The following is a 12,478-nucleotide window of genomic DNA, read 5'->3' as shown; positions in this document are numbered from 1 at the left end:
ATTACAATATTTATCATCCGTGGCAATCGACAATCGTCGTCATTCGTAGAAGACTGTTAACAATTCTAATAGTTTTATTGAACAGTCTTTAAACAACAGCCTTTAGTGTATGACAAGTGCTTTCATTTTTATAGAGTATTTTAATAATTTCATTCTGAAGCGCAAAGAAGACGAATGAAGAAATAAGAGCTAGCTGTTTCTTCGGCGGTGATGATGCACGTTTGAACTATAAATGTGGTACAGCTCGATTTCGCCGAACAGCGTCGAAGAATACTTACGTAAGTTAATTTTCCCATAATTATAGAATATTAAATTTATCTTTTATACTTAAAATAAATATTTATTGACGTGTACAAGCTGCTATACTTGGATGACAGATTTTTATTTTATTTCCAATCGTCCAATGCAATTGCCGGCAACCAGTGAGCTATTGTCTACGGCCCGCTTTAAATTCTAAAACGACGATTTTTTTTTTAATTTAAAGTTCTAAACAATATTTTTTTGCATAGTAAATAATTTAAGTATATTAAATTTTTATTCTTTCATGCCCGCAAACAGTTTTTAGTTTGTGAATGTGGCCCGAGAGTCCAAAAAGGTTGACCACTGGTCCAATGTATAAAATAGCCAAGAATAAAATTAAGTCGTCAAGTATACCTTGGATATGATCTATTTAGTACTTTGGGTGGTTAATAGTAAAATAAAATAAAAAATTTCGAATCTTGTCATAATATTGGAAACACAAAAAAACAAATGTATTATTATACGCTATATACTTGTATAATATCGACAAAATTAATTTATTAATTTAATTTTAATTAAAAAATGCTAATTATAGAATTTTGAAAAATTTACCAATTATCTACAATTATTGATTTCTATAGGTAAATTGTATAATTTTAATAGCATTTTCATTATTTACAACAATTAATTTTTTTTTTTTTTATTAAGCCGAAAAAAATTATAAATATGCAAATATGATTTAAAATTTAATACAGTCTTCTTCATCAATCGTTCACTAATTTACTGTAATAAAAAATGTATAGTCACGGTATATTTTATAAACGTTTAAAATTAAAATTTTGATTGTATTCGGCTAAATCTATAAAATGTTCAAATTAATTTTTTCGTTAGATATTCAGATAAATATTTTCTTTTTATATCTACAATTTAAAAATATTATAATGGAATTCTCATTAGTTTTTTTTAACCTAAAACAAAAATAATATGTTTACTGGAAAATCACATTTTTTATGACTATTTGAAGTTCAGTATTATACCTATAACTTATTAAATGTTTATTAAACCTAAAAATAAATATTTTTTCTCAAACAATTTTTATATTTTTTTATGGTTCAAAAACAAATAATCTTAGATACTTAAAACTTTAATTAAATTCTTATGAGAGTATTTCTTACAAATAGTATTTTTTCAAAATATTTTGAAATTATGTATATTTACGATTACGATATTATATATTTTGTTATTATTTAAAACATTATTTGTAGGGACATAAAAGTTTTTTGTACATGTTATACTATTACTATACGTATATATATATATGTATACGTATCAATCAACATATAATATTATAAGTCATAATACATCAAAATTATACTTATTAATGAAAGTTGACTGACTGTCTCTTTCAAATTCAAATTTCACCCACTAATTACAGTAATAAACTTAATCACTAATGTATAAAGCAACACTGTAATAATTACTTCTTTATCTTTAATCTAATGTAATTTTTGATTATTTTGTAAAATGGTACTGAAAATTGAATTCCTCAAAGCATTGACTAGGTACTATTTGATACATGAAACCATAATAAAGGAAATGTATGAATTTGTTTCTATTATGATAGGCGTCTTCAGATATAATATGTATGTAAGTTTACATGTAAGAATATGTAAGATTAAGTTAAAGCACTGCGTGATTAAAACCGAAAGTATGCAGAAATAATAACTCAGAAACATAACGATATTAATCATAATTCTTTTTGTTTAGTTCACTATTTTTATAGATTAAATTAAATAATTTGTAATCATTTTCATTAGAATAAAATATTAATACTTTGCAATATCTATAAAGATTTGGTCTATAGTTTAAATGTTTCAATTTTACGTTAATATGTCAAACAGCTCAAATAGAAAAATAGATCGTATAATATCACAAAGAGTTCTATAAAAAAAAAACCATAGATTTATCATATTACCTATAATATTCGTCATCTGTGGTATACGACAAACGACGACATTCGTCGAAGACGATTAACAATTCTATAATAGTCTTAATGAACAGTACTGAAGTACATGACAAGTACTCTCATTTTCATTTCGTGCTGTTTATTTTCATAAAAATGAATTTTTATTCTCATTTAGAATCACGATGAAGATCGATATGAAGAAAATTTGCAGTTTCTTCGGCGGCGGTGCACTACTACGTATAGTCTGAAGATTGACACAACTCGGTTTCACGGGAACAGTAGACGCTTAAGTAAGTTTTTTTTTATTATTCTTTTTTTGGGATTAAAATTATTTTTTAAACTTAAAATAAAATATATTAATTTATATGAACAATCCGCGCTAGTCGGACGATGTAGTTGATGTAGACGCATATTTTATTCTCCGGGGTCCAATGAAAAAATAGTACACAATGCCTACTTATTTTACTCATTAGTTATAGTAGACAAAAATTGTGCGAAATAACAACCATGTATTATTTGTATTATTCGCGATTATATTATATTAGAATAGTAGTAGAATATAGTACACCTTAGATCCTGGACGTGGACGTAGCGAAAAATGTATAATGATCTTAAAATTATGTAGTTTATTTTTTGTTTGTCATAAATTCTTGTAGCAAATATGGATCAATTTGGTACTTTGGGTGGTAAATAGTAAAATAAAACAAAAAATTTCAGGTCTTGCCATAATATCGGAAAAACAAAAAAACTGAAATAATTACGCTATATCCTTGTATAATGTCAACCAGGAAGACGATTGGCAGATTCATTAAGAACCTCATCTGAATAACAATAATAAGTGTCGCAAGGCTGTGTTTGTTTAATACTATAATTTTTTGAAAGTAGTACAGTATATTATGAATATTTACTTAAATTATACTTAATTTTTATGTTTTTTTTCAGATAATATACTGTACTACGGTCTTAGGTGTTCTTTTTATTTTAATAATTCGTTGATAAATTATCAATTTTTTCAATTTTTTTTCTTATCACAAACCTAGTTCGTCTTTGTGAATGTTTAAATTTATATTTTTTATAGTTATTGTGCTGTTTAACTTTCTTATAAAAGAGAGTGAGGAATTAAAAAGGTGGCCACCGAACAGAAAGTTAAACTGCAATATACCATAATCTTTTTAGTTCTTGTTTACATTTTTAACTGATAAATTATGAATATAAAATTTCAAATTAATTTAAATTCAAAAATAAAAGAACACCAACATAGATTTCTTAAACATTAAAATTTTACTATAAATTTTAATTACATTTAATCAGCACATTAGTTGAAGTTTTATAGGAACCGAACATTTGGCTGGATCATGGACTACCCACCGACGGAGAATTTGTCATTGAGCTGAAGGAAAATGTGTCAGCACTCGGCTTCGTTTCAACCCGGAGGAAGATTGGCAGCATCAATAAGAAGCTCATCTTAATGTCAACTGTCCAAAGTATTTGTTTGTATTATATTATAATTTTTAGAATCGTAGTAGGTACAGTATACTATATATAAATATATAATATTTATTAGTGAAGAAGAATTCGTCACAAAGCTGATGGAAAATGTGTCAGCACTCGGCTGTATTTCAACACGGAGGACGTCTAGCAGCAGCAAAATGAAATTCAACTGATAATCAACTGTCCAAAGTATTTGTTTGTATTATATTATAATTTTTAGAATCGTAGTAGGTACAGTATACTATATATAAATATATAATATTTATTAGTGAAGAAGAATTTGTCACAAAGCTGATGGGAAATGTGTCGGCACTCGGCTTCGTTTCAACCCGGAGGAAGATTGGCAGCATCAATAAGAAGCTCATCTTAATTTAGTTGTCCCCCCTTTACGCATTAGCGCTCATCTCCCATCCACTCATCCAACACATTGACTATCGCCGGCCGGCAACACACATATATTATACACATTACCCGTTTTATATTATATAATATTATTAATACCTACATAGTTTAAGTTATTGTATATTTTTTTTTTATTATTTGAATGCATTCATATGATCAGTTGTGTATTTAGGAATTTTAGGATAAGGGCAACACATATTTTGCCGCCTTCCCCCCATTAAAAAAAAATTAAAAAACTTCTACGCCGCGCAATAGTGGTCAAACTGTTAATACCATAGAATACCATGTTATATAAATACTATAGTATTTTATACCTCTATGGCACACATGTGTTGTGAAAATTATTAATGATTGACGTTACTGCGCCAGTACTCATAAAATACGAAATAAAAATTTGCCGTTCTGGACAACTGGACCCAAAGCCCCTACCTAAATACGCCCCTGCATATGATGCGTTCTCGCTGTGGATTAGGCCTACTGGGGACACCACAATAAAAAAACGCGCCTCGTGTAATACCTCATAAAGTTATTAAACAATACGGACAATGTTATTGTACGTCGTTTAATAATAAAGGTGGTGTGGAAAATTACCTAACACTGTTATTCTTATCTTATAAGTATCTTATAGTTACCTTGCATACATCTTTTTTTATTAAATACCAATTAAATAATTATTTATATTAAGAAACGAGAAATATTAACGTTTTATAAAGTATTTCAATAAAATAATATTTAATATTTAAAAAATATTCTTTGACTTGTTATAAAAAGACTCCAAGTATAGTTATTATATTAGTTCTTATTTTACAAGTACACTAACAAAAGCGGGTCAAGTTTAATATTGCCAGAAATATTGTGTGTATCAGGTATCTATTACTTTACTTAAAACATCGAATTTACACATATTTTTATCTACTAATTATTGTGTATTTTACTAGGTAGCTGAATTACCCGGTGTTGCCCGGAAAAACTCCTTTTAAGTGTAAAACGCTGTGGAAACGTTGTCGAAAAGAAGAATGTTTTTTTAAGTGTAAATTATATAATATTTAAATTTGTAGTCACATGTGTAAAAAAAAGCTTAAATATTTTAGATGTTACGCGTGTTCGAACAGCTGGTAGTACGGAGTGCAAATGAAATGAACGTGTTTAGTGTATAGGCACCGTGGCAAGGCAATGGAGAGATAACTAATAATTAGAATTTGTATGTGTACTGATTTATGTTATCGATTGCTATGATTATTATTATATGAATATAGATATACAAATTACACGTAAACATTTATTTTCACTGATTTCAACCCTTTGAATTCAAAATTTTGAAAATCGGGCGACGTGGCGACACTCAGACAGGTATTTGGAACAACTCTGTGAAAAAAAATTGGAAAAAAGTTAAATAGCATCGTAACAAAATGGGTACATAAAAATGGCCTGTGCTTTTACATATATAAGGAAAGGATAAGGATTATGATTTTATTTTTATTTCATGTAAATTTGAAACTTCATATTTTACTAATTTACTGACGCATTGGTTACGTAGGTATTTGTGTCTTATAATAAAATACAAATGTTTGCAATGTTTGCATGTGAATATGTGATTGTACACATTTGGATTTTATTAACCATAGGCTATAATTCCTCTAAAATCATTGTTCTTAATCTTTTACGCTAACCAGTTTTCAACAAAAATTAATTTTTATTTTCTTAAAATTCAAAAACGAATAGCCGTAAAATTTAAAATGTTTACTAAGTATTTATATTATCATTTTTTCTATAAATGGTATAATTTTCAAATAATTGTAATTCATTTTGAGCTTTTTATAGATAATTATATTTGCGTGCTTTATTAGTGTTTTTTAGTAGCAAAAATTAATAAATGGGTCAAAATCCTTGAAAATTTAATTAATACTCTCACTACGCAACAGTTTACAATGACAACTAATAACCGTATTGTACTTTGTAAATTTAATTCACCGTATATTTTGCGTGAATTATTCAATAAATGTTAAGACTATTTTATCTATCTGTGATTATTATGTTTAGATGATACATAGGAAAAACTACCATTATAAATACATATAGATATAGTTCTTAACTAAAAATTTTGAATTTATACAATATTTATTTTATTCAGTATTCTTATATAGTTTGTATAGTTATGTTAAATACTATTGTATTCAAATTTTAAACATAACTAAATTAGCATCAGCCATATTTGAGCATTATAGCTTTGATTTAATTGTTAATAGGTATAACCATTGATTATAGAATAGACAATAATCAATGGTATAACTGAATAAATGTTGTCTGTTTATATTTGTTTGATTATTGTTATAATATGTTTATCATTAATTTGTTATTAATTTATTATTTTAAATTGTATCATAGATAAATTTTCACTTATCTATCATTTATGTGTATAAATTCATGGTGTAGGGGACAGATTCACTCTCCGTTTGCTTTTGAAAGCTATTGGGCTCAACGCTCAAGCATTGTATTTAAATAACATATTTATATCAATAGCGCTAGTGACAATATTGTCATCGATATTTGCGAACTGTGCGTCAGATATCAGTGTTTACTATCTTATATTCGATATTCGATAGTCAAATAGATGATTTTTTTGAAAATTCAAAGTTGTATCCAAACTAACATTTGAACGAGTAGTTTTTAAGTTATTTAACATTATGTATTTATGTAGTGTATTAAGAATAAGACCACCGTCCATCCATGATAATACAGTAGAACGTCGGTTATCCGCACCATAAAATTGTTGTACAAATTTATTTTTAGTTTAATTTAATTTAGTTATCGTTAGCTATGTTAGTTTTGACGTGTTTATATCATATGAAATGCGAGATTATTTTATTATCTACTATGGGCCTCTCTAATGTATCATATTATAGGTACGTTTTACACACAGTAAATTAGTTTTTAATTTTATTTTTAATGCTTATTTGATTATCCGCACCCACTTGATCACAATTTATGCGAATAATCGATGTTCTACTGTATATAGTTTTGGAAAATATGGGGGCTATGCTAATTTAAAAAGTATGTTAATTAGGTAGTATAAAATATAAATTCATCAATATTTTATACTTTGCAAAAACTGTTTTATTGTAATTACTAAATTAAATATTACTTGCATAGTTACCTCTATTTTTAAGTTTTTAAAACCATTTTTCAGGATTATTATGTGGATGTAGTTTAATAAATATTTTCAAAAAAATAATTTGCTTAATTATTCGCAATTATTTCTCATTAAAAATATGGCCTTTAGGTAAAGTTAACTCTAAAATTTGAAAGTCCAACATAAATTTAACATTAAATGAATAAGTGGCCATACAATGCTTGTAAATAAGTATAGTCACCCTGTTAGGTTAATGGTTAGGTTTTAATATACTTACCTATTATAATAAATAGGTATTTGAGCAAGTTCTTTTAAAAATTATGTATAAGTTCTACATTAATATAATCGATAATTCATATATCGTGTATATTAGAATATAATGAAACGTTACTACTTATTTAAAACATCGAATCTAATATCATGGAATTAGAGATTTTACTAACGCCATGTAACTTACTTATACTTCATACCACGGTCTTGGATTAATATTAGTACTCTGAATATATTGTTAGTAATCAGTTATATTTTGTGTTAGTATCATGAAAAATTTAAGACATAAGTCATAAATATTTATTTTGTATTTTGGCATTTTTCACAGAACACTGAAAAATATATTTGACATTTTGCTACGAATATTATAGATTAATAAACAAAAATTAGATTTTTAGATTTACACTGCGTTCTTTAAAGCGTATTTTTTCTTCTAAAATAACCGTTTTGTTACATTTGAATTGAGATTGAATAGAAAGATCATATTATGGATACTAGCAGTCTGTATTTTTTCAAAACTATAGTCTTTCCCTAAAATGTATGTTTAGTTATGCCTATGGACATCATTAATGCAATGCTAAATTAAAATGTCAATTGAACCAGAGGCCTGTCCTGGGTTATATTCAGTATTCAGTGTGCTTATATTATACAAAACAATTTTTGTTTTTAATCTTAAAATGCATATTTTGGGTATACTTAAGGGTTAAAAATCAAGGTAGGCCCAGGCCCACCCGCTAAATACGCCTCTAAATTGAATTCCTCCCATAATAAGTAGTTGATACCTAAATAAATAGATAACCAGTAGGTACTTAAAAGTACCTATTAGAAGTATCAATTAATGCATAATAATATAAATAATATAATAATAGTTAAAAAGTTTGATCAACAAGCAAAATGCACCAAAGTGAACTACCATAGATGACAATAAATTAAGATAATAATATTTATTTATTTTCTTTAGTCTTAAATCTATTTTAACAACACCCGCTTTGGTAAATGGTAATTTTTAAATTTGTTAGCATTTTTAGTCTGAAAAATACACAATATTGCCTCAAAAATTACCTAATATCAATATTGTTATGCAGTTATAAATATAATATTAAAACAAATCATTTTTCTATCATATTATAATATCTACAGAGTGATTCTTTTATCATTAAACACTCATTATTTTGTCAAGTATTAACTATTTATCATTTTTTTTTCACACTTATTTAATAGTGAAACCACTATTCACTTTTGATTTTAAAACAGCAACCTATATTTAAAATTTCATAAAATAGTAGGGCTGTTTTTTTATGAATTTTAACGTTCAAATTATTATTTTTTGTTAATTTTTTAGCAAGATATATAGCTTTTCAAAGTTAGCGGTTTTCAGTTTTTATAATACTGCTTGTTTCATATAAGATATAAATCATATATATAATAAATGTGTTATAAACTATTGATGCAGTGATGAACTTTGTATTTGTAGTTACCAACGCTTCACAGCCGTAATAACCTGTTAGGACGAACACCTAAAACCTCAAACCATCCAACTTTGAGCAGCTATACTCACTAACAGTTAATTGAAAATAAAATTCAAAAAAAAAAAAAAAATAGCCTTACTATTTTATGACATTTAAAATATAGGTTGTTATTTGAAAATCAAAAGTTGATAATGATTTCACATTTTCACTATTAAATATAAGGGTGAAAAAAATTAAAATGTTATATAGTTAAAACATGAAACTAAAAATTTAAAAAAGTCAACACTTTTTGAAACAATGAGTGTTTAATGATATAAGAATCACCTTGTATATGTATGTGCCGTATATTACATGATTTTTCATATTTTTGGATTGATTTTTACCATTTCTGTCAATCACCAAAAGTACTAAACAAAAAACTATTATTGTCATAATTTTTATATTATTAAATGTTTAGAATTTTGTAAACCAATGGAAAACAAAAAAATATTTTATTAAAAAATACTCAGTAGTATTTTGGAAAATATTAATTAAAGTAGTACAAAAGAAATAAAAATCAAGTCAAGTATTACCCAAATATACATTGAATGTATTAATTGCATTGTCTTAAATCTAATTTTTTAAAAGGGGAAGTACATTTCAAAGGGCTGGCGGTTGTTGTCGAACAGCTTCTTTAGGATTCTTGACAACTAAAATAACCGAATCACCACGTAGAAACATTTTAGAAATATATTTGTCTCGACTAACTGCTTTAGCCTAAAACAAATTAATAAAATTCAATTTTTATTCTATTAAAATGGTTAACATGCAAATGTGAAATATTTACTTTTTTTTTGCCTTTGCCAGTTTTGGGTAATTCAGTCCACATCTCCCTTACATTTTCTAATACCATATTACAATGCCGATCAAATGCTTTGATTCTTGCCAAAAGTTTTCTATTGTTACGACAATTTATCAATACTTGAGTATTATTACGTACAGATTGGGTTAGCACTGACATAGGGCCTGTGGTAAATTCTTCTTCTTCACGCTTTGCTAACTCTTCTGGAGTCATTTCAGATTTTGGTTTATTTGCTACAGCAGCCCTATACAAATATAAATTTATATAGTCATGAATGAATAAAAGATAAAAGAAAGTATACAATAATTTATCCAATGTACATCAAAATCATTTTTATTTGGATTTATTAAAAAAAAATTAATTCTACTTACAGAATTAAGATAACTAATGTAATATTAATTTTAAAAAAAGTATTGTTAAAACAATCATTATTTTATTTAAAAATGGATTTATGATTTTTGAAATAAAATAATTGTTTGTAAATTATTTAAGAAATACTATAAATTAGTATCATTTGAACATTTGACATTATACAATTGAATAGTCCATTTCAATTTTAGTACAACATTATAGTGTTATTTTGAAAATTGTATATATTTAATACCACTCAAAATTGGTTTTTATGAGTATTAATTACACAAACATTGAAATATGTAACATTGTTTATAAAAAGTAATATAAAATTTCAATCTGTCTGACAATACTTACATTGTTACGTATTTTACTAAAAAGGAACAATTAAAACGAATAGAATAAAATAATTTAAACGACTCAACGGTGCTTTGAACAGTCTCAAATCTCAATCAATTTGAATAAATAGTAAATACTAAATTGTATACGAATAATGAAAAATATTGGAAATAAGGTAAACAACATTTTTTTATCTAAACAATTAACATTTACGGTTCACTGATAATATTTGATAAGAGAATTTCAGAGGCTTACAAATAGTTACAAAGTATAACTGTGGTATAACGTATAACATTGCTAATTGTCTAGCTGTACGCTTAGTTGCCTATCGGAAGCCTAAAAATAACTAAAAAGATATCTAAACATTTTTGTAAAATTCATAAATAAAAATACATTAGTGCCTAGTGGCGCTATTGGTCCAATAAAATATAATTTTTTAAAAGTGTGCAAGTTAGTAACCCTTTGCTGCACATTAGATGTTGAGTAGCTGAATGAATCATTGTAATGGATATGTTAAATTTTAATTCAATGATTTAAATTTATATAACATACTTGATAATATGACATCTTTTGACGATAAATATCTTTCTAAAAAATGTCGATGTTTCAAAGGTACAACCGATTATAAACCATCGTAGAAACGATACCGCAGCTAAATATGATAGAATAACCGTAAAAATCTTAAAATGTATTTTTTAACTTATTGTTAAGCTATTTGTTTAAATACATTTTTTGAGTATTCAAAACAATATATTTCCGGATAAATTTGAAATTAGCTATTATAAAACTCTTATTTAAGGGTGTAGATCAAAAAATATGATAAACTATACTTAGTTTATCAAACTTTTATAAAATATTTGAAAAATAATTCAGATATCTTTACAATTAATTAGTTATATTTAATTTCATGAAAAATTTTATTTTGAACGTCAAAATAGGTAATTTATAGGTATTTTTTTATATTTTTATGTTGCTCTGAGAACAATTTGGATGAGCATTATATTACATTTTCAAGCTTTTTTTTTATTAATAAATAAAAATTGTACAATACCTAATACATATTATACATATTATATTAAAACAATTTCAAATGTTTAAAAAGAACCGAAATATTTTGAAAACCATATAATATTCAGTATAGATATATTGTGTAAAATTTAAGTCTCTAAATGGCTTTATATTAAAATTCCTGTTATTTAGTATTTTTTTTTCTATTATTTTGAGATAATTGGAATTTTTACTTTTAATAAAGAAGATATTATCTATTAATTGTATTTATCATCATAATGATTATCATTATCATAATTTTACTTGAAAATCTGGAATTTAACTCTTTATAATCGTAATAATAGGTAATGTACAATCGTAAATTGTAATGCTGTTATGGTACCTACTATATTTGTACTAAATTAATTTATTATTTTAACAAATTTTTTTTCAGTTTTTAATTTTAAAATCTTTTGATTCTCGTACAAAAATACATGAAGTATAGGATTAATATACCTAGAATGTTTTAGATACTGTGTAGTAAGTACACTTGTCTTATATATATTTTAATGTATATATATACCATAGACCATAGTCCATAATTTACAGGAGCGAACATGAACAGTAGAAGTACCTACCTATCGGCTATCATTGCTAAATATTTAGCCATGGTACCTGTGATATACTGGCAAGTGAAATTGTGGCAACGATTACATGAAGGAGGTTTGAGGAAATCCTGTGAGTTGTAAGTTGTTACAGAATAAAATAACGGATAATGTATAATTGTATATCACGTTAAAACTCGTCACAGCCATCTTCAAGCGCTACCTATTACCTAAATCAGAGAAAGGTATTCAAACTTTTTCATCCCATGGCTCCTTTGTGTCTTCACAATATTTTTACGGCTCCCAAATTAGTAATGACGAAAAAACAATGTTTATCATGGTAAGGTATATACCAGGGGTCTCCAATTAATATTTTTGAAGGGTCAC

At 26.0% G+C, this 12,478-nt stretch overlaps 1 protein-coding gene and 1 long non-coding RNA gene across 2 annotated transcripts; one reads left to right on the top strand and one right to left on the bottom strand.

Moving 5' to 3' along the window:
* The first annotated feature begins 3,443 nt into the window (after positions 1–3,443).
* Positions 3,444–4,595, top strand: LOC132917851 (uncharacterized). The gene is made up of 3 exons (XR_009660347.1): positions 3,444–3,690; positions 3,771–3,886; positions 3,967–4,595. It is a non-coding gene; the product is annotated as an uncharacterized LOC132917851 (long non-coding RNA).
* Positions 4,596–9,440: 4,845 nt separating this feature from the next.
* LOC132917828 (small nuclear ribonucleoprotein Sm D2-like) lies at positions 9,441–10,706 on the bottom strand. Its single transcript, XM_060978766.1, has 3 exons — positions 10,518–10,706; positions 9,795–10,053; positions 9,441–9,724 (listed from the first exon to the last, which is right to left on the bottom strand). Coding segments are annotated over exons 1-3 (378 nt in total). The 5' UTR covers positions 10,520–10,706; the 3' UTR covers positions 9,441–9,607.
* Between the last annotated feature and the right edge of the window lie 1,772 nt (positions 10,707–12,478).

This window comes from Rhopalosiphum padi, chromosome 1 (assembly GCF_020882245.1).
Source record: "Rhopalosiphum padi isolate XX-2018 chromosome 1, ASM2088224v1, whole genome shotgun sequence".
Classification (NCBI taxonomy): Eukaryota; Metazoa; Arthropoda; class Insecta; order Hemiptera; family Aphididae; genus Rhopalosiphum; species Rhopalosiphum padi.
The sequence above is the reverse complement of the archived record's forward strand: the minus strand, read 5'-3'. Positions and strand labels throughout refer to the sequence as shown.